Source organism: Rhipicephalus microplus, chromosome X (genome assembly GCF_043290135.1).
Source record: "Rhipicephalus microplus isolate Deutch F79 chromosome X, USDA_Rmic, whole genome shotgun sequence".
NCBI classification, from domain to species: Eukaryota; Metazoa; Arthropoda; class Arachnida; order Ixodida; family Ixodidae; genus Rhipicephalus; species Rhipicephalus microplus.
The window spans coordinates 316,541,229-316,554,135 of record NC_134710.1 but is presented as its reverse complement, the minus strand read 5'-3'; the positions used below and the strand labels follow the sequence as shown (position 1 = coordinate 316,554,135).

The 12,907-nt window shown below is 49.8% G+C and overlaps 2 protein-coding genes across 2 annotated transcripts in view; both read right to left on the bottom strand.

Annotated features, from left to right (window-relative positions):
• Positions 1-12,054, bottom strand: part of LOC142776237 (uncharacterized) — a 133,826-nt gene extending 121,772 nt beyond the window's left edge. The window contains exon 1 of the mRNA XM_075879530.1: positions 6,818-12,054. Coding sequence (XP_075735645.1) covers positions 7,886-10,084 — 2,199 coding nt within the window. The 5' untranslated portion in view covers positions 10,085-12,054 and the 3' untranslated portion in view covers positions 6,818-7,885. The remainder of the gene's footprint in view (positions 1-6,817) is intronic.
• Positions 1-12,907, bottom strand: part of LOC119161303 (uncharacterized) — a 385,199-nt gene that overhangs the window by 339,874 nt on the left and 32,418 nt on the right. The window lies entirely within an intron of this gene.

The following is a 12,907-nucleotide window of genomic DNA, read 5'->3' as shown; positions in this document are numbered from 1 at the left end:
GACCTAGAGTAACAAAATAAATATTTACATTGCTGTACTGACGCAGGACTAGCTTCATGCACGAATCCGAAAATTTGGCCGAGCTGAATTTCACCCCTTTTTGACAGGTCACAAACACATTGACACAAGCCGCGTAACTTTCTTTCCCCGCGCGACCGCTTTAAGCGATTATAACCTTTTACAGATGAAAAAGTAGACAAGGACCAGCACTTATTGTTGCAAAAGAGGAAAAGTAACAGCTTTGCCGCAAAGGCGATGAACGCGATAGCAACAAATTGAAAAGTCACGCGCAGAATGTCAAGCAGATCGAAACATGCCCCGTGTTTCTTACGCACAAATTACGCACAAAGCGGATTCACAGGTACAGATGAACGCGAATAAGTGTTTCAGTTGTTACTTCGCTGTGTCTGAAAAGCGCGCCCTTTTCGCAAACGGAGACTGTGCACGATTGCCGTGACCTTTGTGCGCCCGGTAACTACAACTAAATCGTTCCGGTGAAATCCGAAGGCCAGCCAGGACGTACGATCCTCCCCATCGCGAGATAAGGGCGCGCGAGCGAGCGTCCACCCCCTCCTCTCCGCGGGGCAAAGCACGCGTGGGAGATGAGAGCGCGCGCCGCCGCGTTGTGACGATGTGGCGACGCGCGCTCCTTGCACCATCTTGTTGGTAATGTTGAAAACACGATAGTTTCCCCCGAGATGCCCATCAACAGCGGTAAGTGGTAGGTATAAATAGCTTGCCGCTTGAACGTTGAAGGACGTACCTCTCCGTGGCTCAGTGCTTAACGCCTGAGCCACGGAGAGGTGGCTCAGGCGTTAAGCCTGCCCCGCCGCGGTGGTCTAGTGGCTAAGGTACTCGGCTGCTGACCCGCAGGTCGCGGGTTCGATTCCCGGCTGCGGCGGCTGCATTTCCGATGGAGGCGGAAATGTTGTAGGCCCGTGTACTCAGATTTGGGTGCACGTTAAAGAACCCCAGGTGGTCAAAATTTCCGGAGCCCTCCACTACGGCGTCTCTCATAATCAAATGGTGGTTTTGGGACGTTAAACCCCAGATATCAATCAATCAATCAACGCCTCACACTGACGTTTCAGGGGTCCCAATTTATTTACACGGGCAGGAGTCTTTTTCTGAATTATTTTTTTCTTGCGTTTTCATATGTATGGATACGTATACATATACGGTGAGTGACGGCAACGCCGGCGCCGGCGCCAAAATCCAGCCGAGAGTGCTCACATAATTACTATCACAATAAGAAAAGAAAACTAGTTTTTGTATAAGCTACAGAGGCCGGTACACTCAAAAAGTCGCGTTTTGCCCCATGTCTCATCTTAACCTTACATCATCACCATTCACTAGCTGACCCGTGCGAACGGATAGTGCAAGGCCAAAAACTGGGAAGAAGTGACAAAGAAAGTTTCGGCTCAAAAAGCATAGACAATGGAGACACTTCCGTTGGTAACAAAAAATAGGACTAAAAGAATTGTCTAATCGATTGTCAAATAGCAACGGCGGACTGGCATCCACCACACAGGCGGTCTCGCAAGGTGACGCTCCTGCGCTTGGCTGCGGGCACGGTTCGACCTCGGGGAGTTCGATCGACCAAAACCGTCAACGCCCACGCGCACACGTCAAAACGTTGCGACGCGCGGTGACGAGTCGGAGCAGGCGGAAGCCCCCAGCTGCCAGGCCAAATTTTTCGACTGCATGCGCGCGAGTAACGTGCGTCAGGTGACACGACGATGACAGCCCGTGTCGCGGAGGCGGCGACAGAACCAGCCAGCACCCTCGCCAACAAGTGCGGGGCCCGTCGGCGGGGGCCGGAAGCGACTGCGGCGCGAGCTCTGCAGAAATCCCACAGGGCGCCCCTAGAATGCGTGCCACCCGAGCGAAAACGGCGAAGGTCGCGCCTCTCCAGAAGAGCGCGCGCTCCACGGGCCACGGATATGTGTGCCACCGCGTCAAAAGGTACACGACGCTCGCCCACTGCCCGCGCGTCGAGCTTGGGCGCTGTTGGGCGTCGACGTAACCGCCGCACCACGGGAGCCTTCGTGCACAATGGCCACCACTGTTATCGAGCCACACTACGCAGCCCCGACCGCGCGAAAAAACACGGCGTACACAATGGAGATCATAAACAGGATGCCCCGAAAAGTACGGCGACCGGACGTCAGAATGCGCACACGCCGATGTAGGGGAACGTATGGAGATCCCTTTTTTTGCGTAGGCAATAGGGACCTCGATGCCGAAGGGCACGCAACTGTAGCAGAACGTAATAAATAAAAGAAATGGATTAATAAGGGCACGCGGATTCTTGTAGGTGGGCTCATGCACACTGTAACGAAACGGCATAGACAATGAGACGAAAAACACACAGGAGACAGCGCTGTGTCCTCTGTGTGTTCTTCGTCCCGTTGTCTGCACCGTTTCGCCACAAAGAGAAAAAGAAAAAGAGCCTTTACTCCGCCTCAGCACATCTATGCATTGCAGAGAAGACAAGCATTTGTGTCACCCAATCGGTCTAAAGCGGGGAGTTCAAAGCCGAGAGAGAGAGGCCGGCACGCTGCGCTCTTCGAATTTCCCCGTGAAGATTCCGTAAAATGCACAGAAGGCCATCGGAGGCGGGAAATTAATACCGCCCACCGCCATTTCCCTGTTGGCCGACGCAACATACAGTTTTCACTGCACTAGACAGAGAAACTGAGGTGGAGTGCCAAAGGCACTAAATTGGAACGTTGCCCTTCGAACAGATACTGAAAGTGGCATTGCAATTTTATCGAGAATCACAGAACATTAGTTGCGCGTAACCAGCACTAAATACCCTCCTCGATGGTCTATAGTAGTTATTTTGGTCGGCTGGTGACCCACAAGTCGCGGGATCGAATACCGGCTGCGGCGGCCACACGTTCAATGAAGGCGAAAATGCTTGAGGACTGTGTACTTGGATTTAGATGCACGTTAAAGAACCCCATGCGGTCAAAATTTTCTGAGCCCTCCACTACAGCATCTCTCATAATTATATCGTGGTTTTGGGACGTTAAACCCCTGCAATTAAGTGCCAAATGAAATAGATGAAACTAAAGAGAACGTATTCCTGCACAACCCACCCACTGACGTGTTTGTGACGTGCTCGTTATTGCTTCTAAGCAGGACTTAGTCAGGGAAGCCCAGGGGGGGGGGGGGGTGATCCCCCCTCCATTTTCAAAGGAAGCGCTTCCCTCCCTTCCCCCATCAGCCGATCAAATGCAGCACAACAGCTGCCATTCGACAAGCGCTGTAGTTGATTTTTTGTCTATAGTGCCTTGTGCGGGAAAATTGTGACTTCCCAGCTTTCTTAGTAATGACTTAATCGAGACAGTTGGGTTGACGTGGCGCGACCAAAACAGGAAAGCGGGTGTCATCATACTGTTGCACACATTTCCTCGAGACACTCCACACAGCGGGATCACGGTTCTGTTCGACTAAGCTTCTTGGTACAGCGTACTGTTTCACGAGGCACCTTAGCGCTACATGCTCGTTAATTACTAGGTTACGTGTTCATGAAATAGTGAAGGTTCCCCATGGTTTCTTTATGCTACCAACGAATTTCCTGTAGTTCGATTGGGCATTATGAGTCTGGTGTGACGCCAGAGACGCATGCCTACCTTTTTAGATGAGCAAGTAAGAAAATAAACATAATTTTGTCGTGACTCAGGTCCTTGATGCAGCGAGTAAATTAACGGTATGCGTTGCAGCTTGGTTATTTCCTTCTAGCTCGCATAAGCCTGACCTTTACCAGGTTCCGAGTTGGGTTTTTTTTTTAAGCCTTCCAAAATGTCAATCTCAATGTGATTAATTGAATCGCGTTATTATACACTCGAAATAATACTGTTATTTGTATGACACCCACAAGCATCTCTAATTTATTCTGAGAGAAAGCCTGCTTCACTAGACTCAATATATTTATACAGTCGAATCCACTTGTAGCAATACTCATTTGTCATGAAAATTGTATTGTTTTAACCGATAATTGCTATAGACGGGTTGCATAAAAGAGCAAAATATGGGCACGGCAGGCTCTTGTAAGAAAACTACGATATACTATGAGATATAAGAACGAAGAGCAGTGAGAAGGATGACAAAGCTTGGAAGTTCAGACAGTTTTACGGGACCGCCACAAGCCCCATGGAGCCAATGTATGACAACATCGAGTCTCAGGACGCTGAAGCTCTTCCAACTCTGAACTTTTTACTCAAATCGCATGTCCAAAAATGCGTTAACAGACGACAGTGGCGTACCAACACTTTCGCGAGTATATATATATATATATATATATATATATATATATATATATATATATATATATATATATATATATATATATATATATATATATATGTGTGTGTGTGTGTGTGACGCTATGATGAATGGGTGACGTGGCCTGGCTCATACGCCATGTTTATTCTACTGTCACTTCTTCCTCCTCTGCTTCTACCAACCGTCGCTACCTTCTTACGTCACATGATTCCCCCTCCCAGCGAAAGAATGCGCGCGCTACAATCTAGAAAGCATGAACAAATGGAGTCTTATAATAAAAAAATAATGTCAGAAAATGCAGTAGTTCCATGCCACACGGCGGTTCCATGCACTTGCACAAAATGTTCACAGGGAAGGCAGTCCGGTGATATCTAGGAGACCTCAGGTGGGCGAGGTTGGCTGTTGCGTTCTGGAGAGCATAACCATGCCTTAAGCGTTAAAAATGATGATGGCACAACCTGGTTAGTATTGAGGAACGAACAACGTTGGGAGTCCTTGTAGCGTTGGAAGGTCTGATGTCTCATGCGTTGGATTCTGAGTCGTGGCTGCGACAGACGCCTTGCTTCTAAAATGCGTGCTTCTTGACGGATTGTGACGGCGTGATGCCTGCGGGCTGGCGGTATATGCAAGAAGTGCTTCCGCATCTTTCTTGGCGTTTTCCGTGGTATTGCGGTCTGTGTAACTGCAGGCGCAGGGAGCGTCTCTGGCGACTTTCCTCTGTGCGAGAAAATTTGACGTCTTGGAATACTTTTTGGGTTAGAGATCTTATTTCCCGCTGTTCTTCAATTGGTGAGTGTGCTTCCGTTGAATTTCGCGTTCGTCGATGCCTTCGTTGCAGTCTATTTTGTAGTCGCATGAGGTTGCGCGCTTGGCTATGCTTGCTTTGCTGATGCTGCTCAGGAGATGGTTGTAGTGGCAAGCCTTCCGGAATGGGACATTCATTTACTTTGAGATTTGAGGCGTCCTGTAGACAGATGATGCATGCTGAAGAGGTTTCTTGCTTATCGGGCATGGTTGGTGGTGCGCCATCATTGCTAGCCTGCTCTTCAGAAGCTTCTGTGACGGGGTTGATTACGGACGCTTCTGAAAGACAACTGTGTACGAGGTTTGATGTATGATTTGCTTCTGAATTGGTTCGATTCTTGGATTGGTGACCACTGCATGAGGGTACCACATGTGACGTCGCATCACCAGGTTGAAAATGCAAATTTTGGCAAGTCTGCGGTGCCGTGGAAATGAACTCTTGCGACAAAAAACATTCAGAGTTGACAGATAGTTTATCAGGGGCTTCTTCGCGGCTCACTATGAGTGGTTCTTGCGCCTGGTAGCATTCGACGTTCGATGCGTCTGAGCCTTCTGTGTTTGGAGTTTCTGGTGGCTGCGCACTGGACGGCAACACCGCAACAGGGGTAGTTCGGTAAGGTTTGAGTTGTGAATGGCCCTCTTTCTGTGCAACTAACGATGCGAGCTGTTCTGGCGCATGAATCTGGGTGGTAAGTCCAGGGCTTGGCGTAGCATCGTCCGAGCGTCGCAGCTCTATCCCGACCATTGTGAGCGTGCTAGATGTGAGATGGACATTGTGAGTCACAAAAGAGCCAAGCGATGGAAAACCAGGAGGCGGGCCAAGTCTGCGAGATGGGGAGTAAGCTGCTCCAATGCGTGAAGACTGATTTTCACTCTTTGAGTCATCTTGGCGTTGTTTGGTATTTTCCCCATGTGTCAGCTGGTCTACCATGAACAAGGCGTCCTTATGACACGAATAGTGACCGTTAGGAGCCTTTGAAGAGCTGCGTCATAGAAAACCAGGTGGTGGACCATGTATGCGAGACGAAGCATGAAAGGCATCAGTAGGGTGAGCGACGTCTCGTGTAGTATGTTGGTGCCACGACTTTGGAAATGCCGACTTCCGTGCACAAGGGAGCTGCGCTCGATGGTTGAGTTGTTCCCGAAATACGCACGGCCGCCTGTCAGTGAACTGATGTTCCATTTTGTGTTGTGGCAGTGGTTGTCACACCTGTCCCGTTTATTAGGGAGGCAATCGCCGGGCTAATTCTAAGAGCCGAAGTATCGGCCCCCCGAACCGCACCACGAAAGCGTGGACAATTTAAGAGTGGTCCTTATTGGTGCGCCAGCGGACGCCGGCTGTGGTCCAAAGAACAAGTCAGAGCCGAGAGTTGATAAACAAACAAAATTATATTCTCAATAATGGCAGATCAGAAACAATACACAAAAATGCCCTCTCCACAATAGTTGCATACAATATGTCACCAATCAAACCAATCAATCAACGTACTACACAATACAATCAGCCACACTCAAAACAACGGACACAGACAACAATACGAACTACGATGCAGTCGCATGCATTGAACAACCAAGACACTTAAAGACTAAAGAGATAGAAAACCTATTCAGTCCAAAGTTCTTGGAACCAAAGTCGAGATGATACTCTTCCGAGAATCACTCACTCAAAGTCCAGCGTTGTTGTCGTTCCGCAGCCCTCGAAGTTTCTCTTCCAGGAAACCTCGCCGGAGTTTCTCTTCCAGGAAAACTCCCGTCTTCAATTGGCCACTCTTCAAACTTCAACTTCTTCGCCGGAAAACCGTCGGCTTCACACACGCAGCTGTTGCCCGCGTCTTCGCTCGATAGCGGTAAACTCACGCTCTTGCCTGTAGCTCGAGCCGTCCCTACGGACCAAAAACTTCGCCGACTACACGGCGGAATCTCTACGCACTCTGGCGCTCACTTCCGTCTCCTCCTGTCCTGTCACTACGGGCAGAACCTTCGCCGACTCCACGGCGGAATCCCTACGCGCTCTGGCGTTAACTTCCGTCTCCTCCTGCTTTCTCGTCTCGGCCGCTCGATTAAATACCTTGCGCGCGACATTCCAGACGCTTCTCGTCATTTCGTCGGCGCGATACGCAGCGAAAGCTGGGGAGAGGTGCGAGACGGTTCGACTGCCCTCTCCGGAGGATGATTCACTCGGTCTGACCCCGCCTCCTTCGTTCTAGAAAAATCGCGGCCTTGCTGGGCCGCCGATGTGGGGTGAGGAGGATCGTCTGCGAAGCCGTGCTTCTGCGGGGAGAGCGCGCGCCCGGGAGCCCTGGATGTTTGCTTTCTTTTTTTTTTCTTTTTACCTCGCGGCGTTTCGGCCGCCCGTTGTCGCAAGGATTTGGCGGCGCGCTCTTGTTTAGCGCTCGTTCTGTGACACTGCCCCCCACTTTAAGAATATTATCTCATAATATTCAAAACTACACAAACGAGCGCGAACAGTCACCACACATTCTCACAGACTGTAACACAATCCGTCGCTCATGACACTTCACATTCACAATATATCACTCAATACAATCTTACATTGTAGTTCAATTCCACAGCACATGAAATATAACCACAGGCACATGATTACAACACTTCATCACACATTCCAAACAATACAAACGTACAAGGTTCTGTCTATACAACAATTATACAACACTATACATCACACCACAGCACAACACTTCGACACTTGTGACACAGGATAACAAGAACATTAACACAACATATGTCACTCAGCTCTGCCAAACACATTCTGATTCCACCTCAGCACCTATCTTGAGTACTTCGAACAGCGCTTGCGCCCCTTTTTGCGGTGCTCGCTCGATCTCTTCTTGTGCTTCCATGTTCTTTTTCGGCGAGCCCTTTCCAACGACGATATCTGAGGCGTCGTCTCAGCCATCGTTGTCTCTTCCGACACCGTTAGTGCGTCATTACATTTGACGGGTCCTGTCTGTTTATTTACCCGCTGGATCATGCCTCTACATCTTGCCCGGCTGGCCAACTCCGTCTCCTTTTCACTGTCGGTCGGTTGAGGTCGTGCCGACGTAAGTCCGGTTGCTCGGCCCGTGAAATTATTCGACACGATCGTCTTCTCCTTCGCTGTCTCTTGCGCCGCGGCTTCGCCTTGGGCTCTAGTGAGATCCGTCACGGGCTGCTCCTCAACTGTATCTCGCAGTCGCTGTGTTGGCGAGGGCTCTATCTTCGGGTCTTCTCCCAAACATTCTGGATCACTTGGCCCTCGCGCCCCGTCGATGTTTCCGATGACAAGGTCATACAGGGGGGTCGTCATGCATAAAGCAGTAACCTTTCCGCTGAAGTACGGGGTTTCCACCTCAATCTCTGCTTCGGGAAGCATCCGAACTGTACGGTCAATTAAGCAAACCGGTTTTGTTTTGCCTGTTAGCTCACTTTCCCGTACCAAATTTCTCCTCACGATAACCGTGGAGCTACCGGTGTCTCTTAGAACCGTAATCTTCTTGCCTGCAATCTTTCCAGGAAGCGTTGGCATTCCCTTCGTAACACCGGTTGGCTGTTTTGACATTACAGCCCCCACAATAGGAATTTTCTCCCCATTCTTCAACTCTACGAATCCATCAGTGACGGCATTATTATCAGATTTCGGTGCTGCTTGCACACAGGATACCTGGTGAGTTTGACTCACTCCGTTTCGACATGCATCTGCTTTGTGCCCAGTCTGACCACACTTAAAACATTTTACAACCGTAGGGCTCGTAAAGATCGTTCGACAGTTTTTCGCGCGATGACCCACTCGGTTGCACAGAAAACATCGCGGAATGCTCTCTGGTGCACGCTTCTTTTCTTCGGGAGCCAATTTCTTCGAATCGTCGGGACACTCCTTCTTGACTTTGGCCAAATTAGTGCCACCTTGCGCTTCCAAGAATTGATCAGCCAATTCAAGCATTCCTTCAAGGGACTCAGCCTTCCTCTCTTTCAAATACAGCGACAGGCTTGGGTGGCAACTAGTAAGAAATTGTTCTCTAATTAGGAGCTCTCTAAGCTCATCGTACTCCTGTGCTGTCCCTGAAAGTTCAATCCATCTGTCGAAATAATGACAAAGTCGGGCGGCATACTGCGTAGCCGTCTCCCCATCAGCTGGCTTTCCTGTCCTAAATCTGTCCCGGAATCCTTCCACGGTAAATCTAAATCGCTTCAGCAAAGCAGCTTTCACCTTTGCATAGTTGGCTGCATCGGTCGGCGTCAGCCTACCGTACACACTGAGCGCTTCACCACTCAAGCAGGTACTCAAAGCAGTTGCCCATTGATGTTCCGGCCAATTCTGGCTCTTCGCAATCGTCTCAAATCGGTGGAGGTACGCGTCTAGGTCGTCCTTCCTTTCATCAAACGCTACGAGCAGCTTGCTTGGGTTCAAGCGGAAGCCGTGATCTTCCCGTTCGCTGCTTTCAACTCTAGCTTGGACGGGAGTTTCACTTCGCTGTTGCAAACGGAGCCGCTCGAGTTCCATCTCGTGTTGCCGCTGCCGCTCCCTTTCAGCCATCTCCGCTTCTCTTTCTTCTCTCGCCCTTTCGGCTGCCAACTTTTCTCTCTCCAGCTCCAACTTCAATTGCTGCTCTCTTTCTTCCTTCAGCTGTCGCTCTTTTGCCTCTCTTTCTTCTTTCAGCTGTCGCTCCTTTGCTTCTCTTTCTTCTTTCAGCTGTCGCTCCTTTGCTTCTCTTTCTTCTCTCGCCCTTTCAGCGGCCAGCCTTTCTCTCTCCAACTCAGCTGCCTTTTCTTCCTTGGCCCTCTCTGCCGCCAACCTCTCTCTCTCCACCTCAGCTTCTTTTTCCGCTTTGGCTCTTTCGACCGCCAACCTCTCTTTTTCCAGCTCGGCTGCTTTTTCTTCTTTGGCTCGCTCTTTTTCTTCTTTTTCCTTCTGGGTGACCCACTTCCGTAGTTCGGCGCCAGAAAGACCCATCTTTTCACCAAGAGCAACTAACTTTTCGAGATCCATTGTGTCTCGCAACTCGCAAATAAAACCTTGCCGCGTGCAAAAAGTATCTGCCTAAATCAGTCTATCGGAACACTCCCCTGCACTCGTTAACGAGAACACTGAACAACACACAAAATCGTTCCGATAGCACCATCAACAACTCGAGGCTCTTTCTCACTACTTCGGACACACTGTGCACCAAAAGGTCCTGTTTCGCGGACGCCAGATTGATTGTCACACCTGTCCCGTTTATTAGGGAGGCAATCGCCGGGCTAATTCTAAGAGCCGAAGTATCGGCCCCCCGAACCGCACCACGAAAGCGTGGACAATTTAAGAGTGGTCCTTATTGGTGCGCCAGCGGACGCCGGCTGTGGTCCAAAGAACAAGTCAGAGCCGAGAGTTGATAAACAAACAAAATTATATTCTCAATAATGGCAGATCAGAAACAATACACAAAAATGCCCTCTCCACAATAGTTGCATACAATATGTCACCAATCAAACCAATCAATCAACGTACTACACAATACAATCAGCCACACTCAAAACAACGGACACAGACAACAATACGAACTACGATGCAGTCGCATGCATTGAACAACCAAGACACTTAAAGACTAAAGAGATAGAAAACCTATTCAGTCCAAAGTTCTTGGAACCAAAGTCGAGATGATACTCTTCCGAGAATCACTCACTCAAAGTCCAGCGTTGTTGTCGTTCCGCAGCCCTCGAAGTTTCTCTTCCAGGAAACCTCGCCGGAGTTTCTCTTCCAGGAAAACTCCCGTCTTCAATTGGCCACTCTTCAAACTTCAACTTCTTCGCCGGAAAACCGTCGGCTTCACACACGCAGCTGTTGCCCGCGTCTTCGCTCGATAGCGGTAAACTCACGCTCTTGCCTGTAGCTCGAGCCGTCCCTACGGACCAAAAACTTCGCCGACTACACGGCGGAATCTCTACGCACTCTGGCGCTCACTTCCGTCTCCTCCTGTCCTGTCACTACGGGCAGAACCTTCGCCGACTCCACGGCGGAATCCCTACGCGCTCTGGCGTTAACTTCCGTCTCCTCCTGCTTTCTCGTCTCGGCCGCTCGATTAAATACCTTGCGCGCGACATTCCAGACGCTTCTCGTCATTTCGTCGGCGCGATACGCAGCGAAAGCTGGGGAGAGGTGCGAGACGGTTCGACTGCCCTCTCCGGAGGATGATTCACTCGGTCTGACCCCGCCTCCTTCGTTCTAGAAAAATCGCGGCCTTGCTGGGCCGCCGATGTGGGGTGAGGAGGATCGTCTGCGAAGCCGTGCTTCTGCGGGGAGAGCGCGCGCCCGGGAGCCCTGGATGTTTGCTTTCTTTTTTTTTTCTTTTTACCTCGCGGCGTTTCGGCCGCCCGTTGTCGCAAGGATTTGGCGGCGCGCTCTTGTTTAGCGCTCGTTCTGTGACAGTGGTCTATTCATTCTGGGCGTTCGAATGCTTGAGGACTGCTTTTGACTGTGACGACTGAGCGCGGTTGTCTGTGGAGGGTGGGTTATAAGCGAATCTTCGTCGTAGTCGTCACTGTATTGTTTAAACCAAACGATCATTTCTTTTTTGATCTTTTCCCACGACTCGTCGTTTTGAAATATGTGGGTGAGGTAGAATTTGAAAGCCTCACCGGAGATGTAGTCGGTAAAGTTGATGATCATCTCCCGTTCCGACCATGATGCAGCCGTTGCGTGGAGCTCGAACAGGTCGAACCAGTCCTGTACAGGTCCATCGTCCACTGCTCCGGTGTACTTGGGAATGGGAAGGGCAGTCGATGATTCTGGCATGGTGATGGTCACTGTGTGCGACCAGGAGATGATTCCGTAGTCGATGTATGGTCAGGGCGTCTTGTGGAGAACTGCGTCGATGATGAGACACTGATGAAGTGGCTGGGAGGTCTTCATCCTGTCGACTCGTGTGACGCTATGATGAATGGGTGACGTGGTCTGGCTCATACGCCATGTTTATTCTACTGTCACTTCTTCCTCCTCTGCTTCTACCAACCGTCGCTACCTTCTTACGTCATATATATATATATATATATATATATATTTCTTTCATGTGCACAGCGCTTGTTCAATAGCGTAAAAAGGGACACGTAGTCAGTTTTAAGCAGCATTTCATATTGAATCTGCTTTGATAAAGGTACTGTGCAGACATCAAGTCGGTGCAAAGTGATTACGGTTACAATTCTAGCTGTCTAAATTTATAACAAGGAGATCAACATTCCATATGTACAACTACTATACAGATGCACGCCATGTCTGGTTAACATCAGTTGTATACCTTCAGTATCTCACCTCAGGAAGCCTTGAAGGAAAATTATCACAGCCAAAATTTCGGAAAATTTTTACTATATTAAAACAGCTTTAGGCAAGGTCTTCATTTCCTCGTGACAATATAATTGAGTGACTACTGAGGTGAAGAAATACTTCGCCTTAGTTGTTGGGTTCCGTGCAGCCGACAGTGACCACTGTTAAAAGAGCGGGGGCTAAGCCCCCCCCCCCCCAACCTCTCTAAGTAGGGGGGTTCGAGCCCCCCTTGCCCCCCCCCCCCCGGCTGATACGCCTATGTTAACAGAAGCCACCAACGTTGCCATGCCGCAGTGGATTTTTAAAGTTAGCTATGCTGCAGTGCTGTACCACTTTGCGGTGAAGTAAGCATACCGTGAGAACGCAGAGGCACTGTGGCACTGTGGCACGTACGTTAGAGTTGTAGGCGGGGTTTCAGCAGCTTGAATTTTTCGGTTTCTTCTCTATCTTCAAGCATTTCACGTTTCGTTACCTTTCGGCACAGATACCGAGCAGCCAGAATGCATTGCCGTAAGC